This window comes from Leucopleurus acutus (assembly GCF_964270905.1).
Source record: "Leucopleurus acutus genome assembly, chromosome: 1".
Taxonomy (NCBI): Eukaryota; Metazoa; Chordata; class Mammalia; order Artiodactyla; family Delphinidae; genus Leucopleurus; species Leucopleurus acutus.
In genome coordinates this window covers 196,962,878-196,975,717 of record NC_139142.1, presented here as the reverse complement: position 1 = coordinate 196,975,717, position 12,840 = coordinate 196,962,878, and the positions used below count along the sequence as shown (strand labels likewise).

The window sequence follows — 12,840 nt, the reverse complement described above, 5'->3', positions numbered from 1 at the left end:
AAAACCTCACTGATTTCCATATTCAGTCCTACATGCCACTTGCTCATTTCAGTTATAGTCTCATTTTCCATGAGGGATTTCTGCCCCCCCCCCCCCCCCCCCAGAAAAAAGAGCTGCGGGATCTTCACAGATGACAGGAATATTGGCTTTGAGGAAGGAACTTTAGTATTTAAAGGCATTGTCAATTTTATAGACTGAGGATACGTATTACTTAAAAGGGAGGTTGTTTCCACCACTTGGGTTGGTGGGAAAAGGCTTTTATGGTTGCAGAAGATCTGAATCCATAGAGGAAACTGCTCACCCTCGTGGCCTCTGGAGGGGGCGTCAGGATTGGCAGAGGGCGGGGTGTGGTCCAGGAGGAGGCATCCTTAGAGAGTCCTTTCTTGATGCACTTCCTTCGTAGCCCGGCACTAAGTTCAGATTTCTTTCTTTCTTTTTTTTTTTTTTTTTTTTTTGCGTTACGCGGGCCTCTCCCGTTGCAGAGCACAGGCTCCGTAGGCGCAGGTTCAGCGGCCATGGCTCACGGGCCCAGCCGCTCCACGGCATGTGGGATCTTCCCAGACCGGGGCACGAACCCGCGTCCCCTGCATCGTCAGGCGGACTCTCAACCACTGCGCCACCAGGGAAGCCCCCTCTTTCTTTCTTTTTATGAACTAAAATTTCCCTCGTCTGCCTGGTTTCCGTTCTAGAAGTTATTTCCTTTGTCCCCACGTTGCTCCTCCCGAGCATTAACCCCAGCAGTGAAGCCGAGGCTGGAGTCTGACTGGCTGCTGTATGATAGTAGCATTTGCATTGCAGGGCACTCCTCTCTGCTGCTCCGCCCGCACGAGTAATTAATGGTGAGGACCGAGGACCCTTTGCAGATGGGTGGGAAACTGAAGCAGAGAGTGGTTCGGTTTACTTGAGAGTTCCCAGACTGTCAGAGCCCCATTGAAGCTATAGGACTGTTGTTGCCTTCAACCTAATACGTTTGCTTATATTTTAATACGTTAGCATCCTTGAGCCCAAGGGCCAGACTTAGAGGAGGATTGTGCGTTTCTCCAGCGAACGCCGTGTAGCCTCCAGTGCAGGTGCACGTGGACCTGCCCCCAGGTTTGGGAGCAGCGGCAGCTTCCTCATATTTTGTGTCTGTGTGTCTTTGCTGTTGTAGAATCCCACCATTCCAATGCAGAAGTTGCAGGATATCCAGAGGGCAATGGAGCTGTTATCCGCATGCCAGGGCCCCGCCAGGAACATTGATGAGGCTGCCAAACACAGATACCAGTTTTGGGACACACAGCCGGTACCCAAACTAAGTAAGCTTTTCTGCCTTTTCCCCCAAAAAACAAAGCTGGGTTAACAACAAACAAAACACAAAAGAGACTTGACTTCACTTATATGATTTGTTTTAGATCACAGATTCGAAATTTATACAAAAGTCATATTTTTCTTCTTAAAATAAGTGTTGGGTGGCGACATTGGCTTTCAGTAACAACGATTTTAATCTAACTCCTGTCCCTATAAAGAAATCTAATTTCCCCACACTTCAAACAGTGTATTAAATATATGTATATAAGAGGGGTCTCACCCACCCCCAGTTTTTTGGTTCTGATCTTCATGGAGTGGTTTTTCTTCTGCATAAATTTTTAGCAATCTCACACCTCAGTTATCCCAAAAGACACAGAAAATTTGCCCTATTAAATCTTACTGAAATGGAAAATTTTGCTCTGTTTAACAATAGGATTCTGAACACTCACCCATGTTGTTAATTATTACCAATGTGATAACATTCCAGTATAATAAGCGAATTGGGACACCCCGTGAAGGCCTTCATAAGTGCTCTGGGTCGTGTAGAAATCTGTAATAGGCCTCTTTCCCTCAGTGCCCGGCTTGCTCCATCACATTTCACTTAAACTTTTACCACTTAACGTTCTGTAAACTTAATAATTTAATAATTATTAAATTAATAATTAATAAAGAAGCTTAATAATTTCATTGTTACTCTTTCACATTATGCTAGAAAAAAGATTGTATAAAAATGTTTTTCAATGTATTACAAGCTGAACCTGCTGCTTTGTCGTACGTTTATATGAAGATACATATTTCCATATATTATTTCCATACTTTTCTTCCTTGATAGTTCCAGTTCAAAATCTGTATAATAGAAGGTATTCGTTGCCATCCCAAACTCTTATTAGCCCAGTTATGTACACATAATCAGTTTTAACAAATATAAAGCAAGGAACAATCCTTCTCTGTGCCTTCAAATAATGGGTGTCAAACTTTTTAAAAGTGACCTTTCGTTTTCCACCCATGCCCACGCCAAGCAGCTTCAAAATCGTGAGCTTCAGAGCATGAAAGAAAGAAGAAAGCAATTATCTTTGCTTGATTTTTTTTCTTTTAGGCTCTAGAAATTATTTGGTAGTGGAGGAAGACCTTCTAGAATGAATTTGCTGGATTTTAAATGACATTGAGTTGAGTGACCATTAGCTACAGGGGTGTAGATTTATTGATCTGAATGTATTGGGTTGGGCTAAATTTTGCTGGGGGCTTTTGGGTCAGTGCCCAGGGGAGAAAATTCTCTTCCAGCTGGCACCTCACCCCAGCGCACCTCTTTGGGAAGACTTCCCCGCCGCTCATCTCGTTTCGGCCCCTCCCCTAAATCCCTGCAGTGTTCTTGGGTTCCTAGAATGTTCTTTACGTACCTCAATTAAGGCAACACCAGATTAATGGTGGAAGAGGGAGCCTGAGGTCGGGGAGAACGTTTGAAAGTCAGGGAGACTCTGCCTCTTCGTTTCTCTCCAGAGCCATGTCCCAGTTCAGTCAAACACAACCAGCTGCTTGGAGCAAGCTGCTCCAAGGGGTGGGCCCCTGGTGTTGTTCTGTGGATCAGACAAGCCCCGAGCAACTCCCAAGGAGCCCCAGGGGAACAGCGGGGAACCTGGCTTCTAGGGCTGACCCTGGAGCCTGAGGTATTCACTTGGGGATGAGCTGGTGGAGTGGAGATAAGATGAACGTGCAGAGTTAGGGATTAGGAAATAGAGAAGAAGAAACCCCTTGGGGCTGGTACAAACCCTGTGACTTCCCCCCTGTGAAAAGGTCTGTGATGGTAATAACTGTACCTGAAGCTCATTTATTCAGCAGATGCTTATTGAGTGTCTCCCACTAAATGCCAGGCACTGGGGCGCAGACCCGGGAAACAGTGGTAGGAAAGTAGGATAAACGGTGGGCGGGCGGTGAGGACATACTCCACGTAGGAAGAAGCTTTAGTCGGGGAGGATGCTGTGAGGACGTTATGTGTAAGGCTATAGCTGAAAAAATGCCAGCGGCCAGCCGTGTGAAAGACCGGGGATGGGCCTTCTGGGCAGAGGCCCAGTCCGAGGGAGGGCAGTGGGCCCAAAGCCCTGAGGGCAGGGCTGGGTAGATGTGTCGACGGTGGCCAGGCAAGCAGTGGCCCCGGTCAAGGGCTTGGATTTTATCCCAACCTCACTGGGAAGCTCCGGAGGAAGAAGTGGGAAAGGGCGCCTTTGTGGAAATCGCTGGAGACACTGATGGCTTGAACTGTGCTGCCAGCAGCCCAGACAGAAGTAAACAGTCCTTAAATTAATTTTGAACTTTGCTGGGAGGGGTCAGGTCACTGCAGCCCTTGCCCCCCGTTGGTTGAAAAAGCAGTTAAACAGAAAACATCTCTAAGGCGGTCACATCAAGCCTGTGTCGCCGGCAGTTGTGCTGAATGATTAATCTGTAATCTAGGAGTTCAGACTGAGAAGTCACCATTGTTTCGTAATGTCCAGTTTGCCAGTGGATGACAGAGGATTTCTCCTGTAACTGGTCCACTAGCAGTTACCCTCCACCTTGCGTAACCACCCTGCTTCGCACTGGCAGCAGCTGAAACGATACAGTACTTTTAAGGATTATGTGGAACTCAAGAGCCCTAAGCACGCTTTTGTTTCCTGTAACTGACCATTTTGGATCGTCAGGACACTCTGTAATTGAATCGTCTCTCTTTTTGTCTTTATTTTTCCCCTCCTCCCCGTCCCAGATGAAGTAATAACATCTCATGGCGCAATTGAAGCTGATAAAGAAAACGTGCGTCAAGAACCGTATTCCCTGCCGCAGGGTTTTATGTGGGACACTTTAGATTTGGGTAACGCCGAAGTGGTGAGTAAAACCTTCGACCTCGTTCCCCGACTTGGCGTGGGTTGCTTCTGCGCTGGTCCCAAGCATCACAGGCAGGACGCTTCTTTGGTCTCGTAGCTCAGGGAGCTGTACACGCTGCTGAATGAGAATTACGTGGAGGATGACGACAACATGTTCCGCTTTGACTACTCGCCCGAGTTCCTGCTGTGGTGAGTCTCGCCGGTCACGTGTGCTTGCTGGGGACAGGGCGAAGGGGGGTCGGCCTGTCTCTGTCTGTCCCTGTGTTCCTGGACACTCACCGCATCTGTTTTCCTTGCCTGCACTGACTTCAGGGCTCTGCGTCCCCCAGGCTGGCTCCTCCAGTGGCACTGTGGAGTCAGGGTATCTTCGAACAAAAAGCTAGTGGGGTTCATCAGCGCCATTCCCGCGAACATTCGGATCTACGACAGGTACATAGTGAAGCTTGTCAGTTTTGATACATTGCTTCTCCAAGAATTGTGGTTAGAATAGGCTTTGTTTTGGTTTTGGCCGTGCCGCGCGGCATGCGGGATCTTAGCTCCCCAACCAGGGATGGAACCCGCGGCCCCTGCAGTGGAAGCGCGGAGTCCTAACCACTGGACCGCCAGGGAATCCCCTAGAATAGGCTTTTTGAAGTGACTGAATGCAGGCTGCTGATGTTGAGGGAGGTTGTGTGCGTGGGGAGGGCAGAGGTGTATGGAGACTGTACTTGCTGCTCTGTTTTGCTGGGAACCTAAAAGTGCTCTAAAAAATAAAGTTAAAAATAATTCGTAAAAAACAGGTTGTGAACAGTGACCAAAAAAAAAAAGAGCGGTATTTTTCTCTATCTCTTTTTCTGTCTCTGCTTCGCAGTCTCATACATGCACACACAGGTATGTATATATGTCCGTAGCAGAAAAAACAAAACTGTAAATAGGTATTTCAGATTTGTTTCTGGGGAAAAAAATTACTCAGAAAAAACAAAACTGTAAATAGGTATTTCAGATTTGTTTCTGGGGAAAAAAGTTACTCGAGGGATTCTTTTTAAGCCTTTCTATCCACAGATATGTCTGTTCCATTTTTGCTCTGGGTCTTCAGCCCAGAAAGTCAAAGATACAGTTATGAAACGTGAAGATCTAACGCATAATAGGTCTCTTCACCTTTCAATGTACTGGGTGAGCTTATTTACTGCTAAAAAGCATTTGATCTCAAAGAATATTTTGTGCCAAATGAAATGCCTCCGTATCTGGAACCAGAGCAGAGGATGGGCTTTGGAGCTCTAGAAGGTGTATGGTCGCTCAGAAAAGCACCAGCTGTGGCCTGGTCGAGGCACTTCCCAGGGATCCTGGGTATTGCATTATGCTCCAAAGCAACGTCCTATTAGATTCTGCATCTGGGTGACCCAGTTATTGTCGTAACTGTATACATTACAGGAAAAACAGATATAGAAACTTTGAGGCACAGCTGATCCAGTTTCTACACTGAAAATTCAGAAGAGACCAAAGTTCTCAAATTTATTTAGAACAAGAGGGTTTGCTTCTCCACAGCCTGGAGTTTTGATCATTTTGGTGGGGGAGTATGGAAAATAGCTAAATCTGTGAAATATCTAAAAGATAGAATATTTTTCTTAAATATTGTGTTAAAGGAGGGCTTTCAGTTTCTCATTCTTTGAAATGTTATAGGTGTTGTCTTGCTTTTTGAAAATGTTTTCCTCTTAACGGTGGCTCTAATTTGCAACACCTTTATTTCTTAGCGTGAAGAAGATGGTCGAAATCAACTTCCTTTGTGTTCATAAGAAATTGAGATCCAAACGGGTAGCCCCAGTGTTGATTCGAGAAATAACCAGAAGAGTGAACCTGGAAGGGATTTTCCAGGCCGTTTATACTGCTGGAGTGGTTCTTCCCAAGCCAGTGGCCACATGCAGGTAATAGTGTCCCACCTTTATCTTGCACGTCACCTGTACCTAACGCTTTGAGCCTCCCTGCCATGTTGCTACAAGTATTATTCTCCACCCGCGTAACCCAGAGGGCCTTTGGCTGACCCGTGATGATATGGTTGGTGGGTAGCAGAGATGGAGATAGAACCAAGAACCACTAGCCCAGTACTCTCGCAGTAAACCCCACAGTCACGTGTATACTGATGGTGCTACATCTCCATTTCTGTGTCTCTTCCATTTGAAAGAATAGTCTCTGCCTTGGGAAACCCAGGGCATCAGTTATCTCGGGATGCCCTGCAGTACGATTTTCTTTCCTTCTGTAACACTCACTGTCACACCAGTGCTATCAGGAACTACTCCAAAAGCTTGATAAACATCAGCTGAAAAACCCGCTAAAGCTGTTTTTATTTCTTCATCTGCTCTTATCAAGCTTTCAAAGGTTAATCTAGTAAGAAAATTGTTTATCAGATTGTCACTTGAATAACCTGTTCCTAGAGCCTCAGAAAGAGTTTATCTCCCTCTGTTATTTTTATTGACTCAAATAAGATGAAATCAGGAAAACAGAGTATAAAAGACAAAACTGTAAAATGACTCTCTCCTATTAACTTATTCATAAATAAACAGAATAAATAAGACTTCACAGGTGTTATTTTAATATAATCATTCATCCGAGTACCTAAACTAGAAACACTTAAGAAATTCAAGCTTGTTTTTCAAGAAGTTGTCTTCTTTGGTGTGCGTTATATAAATGTGAAGGCTACTAAACTTAAGGAGAGTTTTTTCATGTTTTTAAACTTTTTGGTTTGCTATCTTAGAATCTGTGATGCTCATTCAATACTTACAGACTGAGCATTATCAATATTCCTTCTGCAATTCTAAGATTTCTCTTTATTGAAAGAGATGGACGGTTACAAACAACAAAGGAACATAACTGGGACATCATTTAGAGGTCAAAAATGACAGATAAAATAATTGCATAGGAAGAGGGCCAGCACCCAGCACTGCACTGGCCCCAACATAAGTGTTCATTCACTGCTTCTATAACAGCTGAGCTTAGACAAAGGTGAAAAACTTGGAGAGTTAGAAATCAGTTAGATCTTAAAATCTGTATTGTATTCCAGATACTGGCATCGATCACTAAACCCCAGAAAATTGGTAGAAGTGAAATTTTCTCACTTGAGTAGAAATATGACTTTGCAGAGAACAATGAAGCTGTACAGACTTCCAGATGTAAGTAAGAATGATTTGCAGTTTTTCAAAGCTGTTAATAACTGAAACTTTTAATGTAGAAAAGAATTATTTGCAGGAAGCTAAAAACTGGCTCATGGGTCTGAGGATGTGAATATGCAGCTAAAAAGACTGCATAGAACTCTGGGGCCAGAAAAAAGGAGGTGGGTTTTTTTTTTTAAGGCTTTTTAAAGTTCTTCAGCTTGGGGTTGGAAGGGCTTGAATTCCAGACATGTAAGTTTTGAAATTTTGAGTATTTATATTCTGTTTAGGAAGAGGAAAGAAAAGTTCAGGTTTCTGATGATATCTTAACACATGGAACTAAGGAATAAGGTTTAAAGAAGAAACCCGGGGAGAGGAAATAATGTCTCATTAAATTAGCATATTTTTAAACTAGTAAATTCCCAGTGTGAAAAATTGTCTCTTAATAAGTGGAAATTTAAACGTGCTTATCAGTCTTAGCTTTATTCAGGGCTCAGATGGTGAATGAATTATCTATCGCTTCATAACAAATTACCACAAATGTAGAAGTTCAGACCAACACATGTGCTATCTCTTGGGTTCTGTGGGTCAGGAATCAAGGCACTGCTTAGCTGAGGCCTTTGCTTCAGGGTTTCTCATGAAGCTGTCATTAAGGTGTCAGCCAGGGTCAGGGCCTCCTCTGAAAACTTGACCGGGGATGGATCCACTTCCAAGCTCACATGGCTGTTGGCAGCCTTGAATTCTCTGTGGGCAGTTGGCCTGGGGTCCTCAGTTCCTTGCCGGCCATCGGCCTGAGGCTGCCTCAGCTCCTGGTCGGCTGGGGTTCTCTGTAGCTTAGCTTACAGCACAGTGGCTTGCTTCATCGAACCCAGCGAGGAGAGTCTACAGAGAGCATCTGCTAGCAAGATGGAAGTTAGAACCCTGCATAGTCAATTAAAGTGGAATCACTGGTGCTGTATGTCATTGGTTAGAAGCAAGTCACAGGCCCCACCCACACTCGAGACAAGTGGATGGCGGGGACATGAACTCCAGGAGGGCAGGCATCACTGGGGCCATCGTGGAATCTGTCCGCCAAAGATGGGATCTTTTGTGTAAAGTTTTGATTTCGTCAGAGCTATTCTTTCTTTTGGGTTGTAGTAGATATTTTAACTCGATTGAGGGATTCTTGTGCAATATAGCCATGTTCCTCCCAAAGAAGGAGAGGACTTCACCTGTGGAAGGTGCAGCCAACTCTAGTGCCTTTTGTCTTGGGCCGGTTGTGTGTTTACCAAATGCATGTGATCAGCGGCTGCAGGAATTGATGTCTTTTTTCTAATGACTGACCAGAATCAACTAATTGCTGACTCAGGCAGAATTTCATAAGGAGAAAAGTGGAGGTGAAGGAAACCAGGTGTTGGAGATGTCAGGGTCGTCATTCTGGGGCTCCACCACCTGGTAGAGGGCCTGGAAGGCACTGTCTCCCTTCTGCCTAAGCTGTAGTTGCAGACAGTGGGGCTTGAACTAATGAACTCACTGCCTATCTGTGAGGTCAAGGACAGAGGGGAGAACGTAGATCAGAACAGAGATAAATAAAAAGCACAGGTGACAAAATGAAGCAGGGTCCACATGTCCTGAGGAAGAAGGACCAGGCCCCCTCAAGTTGGGGTGACAGAATTGAAGGTAAGTGTATGGAGACATGTGCACTGAAATGGAGATGCAGGAAACTGCTCTGAGGGGTCACACCATGATCATGACCATCGTAATTTACTGATCAGCTAGAAATAATTTCTGCTAGTGGCCGAGACCCAGAGCCACTGAGCGGGACAGAGTCATGTAGAGGCACAAGTGGCCATGAGAAATAAAGAGGAACAAGGGAGGCACAGTGCACAGCTAAGACAGGACACCATTGATTCTCAGCATCCTCCTTGCAAATTGTCAAATACTTTGCCGTATGTGAGTTGAAATAAGAACTGGAGGCGTGCCTACTTTTCTCACTAGGGGCGAATGCTGTTCTACTTTGGTCTCCCCAGATTTAAGTTTCTTGAGCCTAAACCTGTCTAGTTGTGGGTAAGGAAAGTGCCCCCTTACACATAGTTGCCTAACGTAGACTGAAGAATAAGGAATTTTAGTAGCTGGCGTTGGTTTATTCAGGATGATTAGAATTAGAGGTACTGAAAGTTAGTTTTGACTTGACTTTTTCCATCAGCCTCCATATTTTTGTACAAGCATCCATCAACTCATAGGTAACAAAGTTTTGACAAGTTGGTGATAAATTGCTGGTGGGGCGGGCATTGGTGTGAAACCAGACCTTGGCATCTTGGTTGTGGTTAACCTGGTTTCCTTGGTGGAGCAGTCCTCTTCTGCCCATGTTGCTATGGTGATTGCCTTTTTTCTTCCCTAATAAGTTGAAGTTTATAAAGTGCTGTCACGTATATTGTTCAATATATTCTTCCAACCACCTTTTGAAGTCAGTATTCTTATCCCCATTGTACAGATGCAAAGACCGAGGCTTGTGAAGGTTGATGCTTAGACCAGGACCTGTCACTAATAAGTGGAGGACTTGGAAGGCAGACCCTAGGCGTCCGTGTTTCTCCTGTGAGGTCCCTTTGCCTCCACCCTCACCTCTAACACAACTGCCTTGGGGGCACCAAGGCCCAGTCCAACCAGACGTCTCACTGTGCCGTCATTAGAGACCAGGTTGAGGCAGGAAGGGATGAGTGTCAAGGTCCAAACACCTCTCATTGGTGTGTTCCAGCCTCCCTTCCTCCTTTTAAGTCATAGGGAAGGAAAGAAAACTAAAGAGTAAATTTTAAAAAAAGAGAGAGAGAGAGAAGATAGAAGAGATGCAAGTAGAGACACTGGAAAATTGGAAGGTGCTTCCAGCAGCCACCATGGTGTCAGCTCCTGAGTTAGAAGCTGGACGAGGCAGCATACACCAGACCACCTCCTTCTCTCCCGAGGGCCCAGGTGGATGATGCCCCCTCTGGCAACTGCATCATTTAAGAACATTTTTGTACCGTGAAGCATAAAGACAAGAACCTTACTGAATACAGCTTTTGCTCTTTGATTCTATCTCGTTTTCTGATTTGCCAGGCCCGTTTCTGCTTACCGTGCCAGCTTTACATCTTTGCTGTGGACATCTGACTATAAAAGTCAACATCGATTGCAGCCAGCATTATGCCAGACAGTTAACATCCATTATCTCATTTATTATCTACACCAATCAGAGAGGGCGGGTGACTGTCCCCAATCACAGAAGAGGACATTGAGACACCAGATTGATTTGCCCAGAGTCCTCCAATCAGGACAGAACCATCCCCGCGGCCCATGCCATTAGCTACTGTTACCTGCGAGACTAAGGTTTTCCCAAGAGGAACACAGTTTCCTACCCTTTCAGTGTTGGTTTGTTTTTAATTTGGTGTTGAGAATTTCCAAACCACATTGGGTTTTGTTTTGTTTTGTTTTGTTTTTTAGTCGGTGCTCTTCAAGGTGAAGGAATTTGAAGCAGATAAAAAGCGGGAGTCAGGTTAATCTCCCAGTGTCTTTACATTGTGTTGCAAGAACTTTACGCCTGGGAAGACATGCTAAGACTCAGGTGTTCTCGATTTAGTAACTGTCGATGTTTTTTAGTGTTTAACGTCCTACTGCTCCTTCTTAAATCAAATAAATAATCATAATCATTGCCGACATCTCTACTGTGGAATCTTAGCTCCGAATCAGTTCACACCACAAGCTTGACAGAGAACGGCACTGCTTCTGTTTTTCAATAGGGCTCTGAGCTTTGTTTCCTTATGTACTTACAAGCAGATTTTATGCAGATTTCAGTGCATATAGAGTCCAACAAGTAGTGCATATTAGTTGGATGGTGGGAAAGTATCTGATTCAGAAATAGAGTTTGTTTTTGTAAGTTAAGATTTTCTCAGTTACTGGAAGTTTTTTCTGCTTTTTATTGAAGTCTCAGAAAACATTGCCACTTGATTCTTTCAGATTATGCCAAAGCTGAGATTTTTGTCTAGGTATAGCATTTCCCCCACCTCTTCCTGAAGACAACAGCTATTATATAAGATATGATTCTTTTTTTGTTTTTGGCGGCACCGGGCAGCTTGCAGGATCTCAATTCCCTGACCAGGGATCGAACCTGGGCCACAGTAGTGAAAGCCCGGAATCCTAACCACTAGGCCACCAGGGAACTCCCTAAAATATAATTTTATATTTTAAAATTTATTTCGTGCTTCTGTAGATTTCTTGGAGAGGATGTGACTTTCTGATATTAGAAAGAAACAAGTTTAGGCTCTGAGACACATAAGCCATTGTTAATCAGCAAAAGTAAATATTCTTCCCCTGTTTCTAGGACCTTATATGTTTTTATAGCTGGATATAGTCTGATGTTCTCTCCTGCTTTAATGCTCCTGTAAAAACTTGTTTGAAGTGCTTGGAAATTACCAAGTTTATGTGTTCTCTCCCTGCCGGTTTGCCAAACAATACTGTTTTCACTGAGTCTTCCTTATCTAAATTCTATTACCCATTTTTCTGACCTTCAGAGACCTGAGGTAGCAGTTCTCAAAGTGTGGTCCAGGGATCCCTTGAAGTTCCCAGAAACCTCTGGGGGGCCTGTGAAGTCAGTTTTTATAAAACACAAAAGTATAATTTGCATCTTTCATTTCATTGTCTTACAAGTGCACTGTGCAGTCTTCCAGAGGCTATATGGAATGTGAGCTTATATATTCTTTTTTCTAAAATTTCTAATTTAGTTTCTAATATGATAAATGCGGATAAATATAACCCACGTAGGCAAAGCTCTTTGGGAGTACTGAATAATTTTTAAGAGCATAACAAAGTCCCAGAAGAGAACTGCTGCTTTAAGGGTGTCTTCTGGGCAGAAAGGATGTTGATTTTAGTGATTACACAGTATGAAAATTCAGTGAATAAGAACTGTGCTGCAGAAGCATATTTTGCTCCAAAAAGGAGTTGGCCAGCTTCAGTCTTCATTTCTGAATGTTCTCTATGAACAGAGAAGATGTATCCTGTTGCTTTCATTAGTTAATCTCATTGCTTGATATTATTGATTCTTACTGAACCAGTAACAAAAGAAAGAACAATCTGATGTTGAGAAAGGCTGTTTAAAATGTATCAAGGTCATCCTCATAGTAAAAAAAAATCTTTTCAAATGACTGCAGTATACATTTGGTATGGCTTTGGCCTTCCTACCAGCATTTAGAAATGTATATTTATTTCATGTAACACCATTTAGCAATCACATAGGTTTCCTCTTCCCATGAATTGCAGTGTAGAAATGCTCCGAATAACTAAAATTGGCTTAGGGAAACAAAAGAAAAATACAGTTTCACTCCTGGCTTGTACTTAAATGCCAGGCTGTAGAAATATCATCTCTTCAGAGCTGACAGTGACTTTTTTCCGTGTCTGCAGCCTTCACCTCACCTTATTGGGTAAATGATTGTGCTAAAAACCTAGGAATTCATTCATTCATTCAACACCTATTCAGGCCATTATTAACCAAGGGTTAAGCCTTGGGTGGAACCTGGGACCTGGAGATTTCGGGTCCTTTGGCTTTGAGATCCACAGAAATACTAAAAGTATGA

The 12,840-nt window shown here is 43.8% G+C and overlaps 1 protein-coding gene across 2 annotated transcripts in view; it reads left to right on the top strand.

Annotated features, from left to right (window-relative positions):
• The window catches only part of NMT2 (N-myristoyltransferase 2), a 57,303-nt gene that overhangs the window by 31,728 nt on the left and 12,735 nt on the right, over positions 1 to 12,840 (top strand). For both annotated transcript variants that reach the window (XM_082845726.1, XM_082845727.1), the window contains exons 3-8: positions 1,151 to 1,295; positions 4,022 to 4,140; positions 4,237 to 4,328; positions 4,452 to 4,568; positions 5,870 to 6,040; positions 7,174 to 7,282. In XM_082845726.1, coding sequence (XP_082701852.1) covers positions 1,151 to 1,295; positions 4,022 to 4,140; positions 4,237 to 4,328; positions 4,452 to 4,568; positions 5,870 to 6,040; positions 7,174 to 7,282 — 753 coding nt within the window. The remainder of the gene's footprint in view (positions 1 to 1,150; positions 1,296 to 4,021; positions 4,141 to 4,236; positions 4,329 to 4,451; positions 4,569 to 5,869; positions 6,041 to 7,173; positions 7,283 to 12,840) is intronic.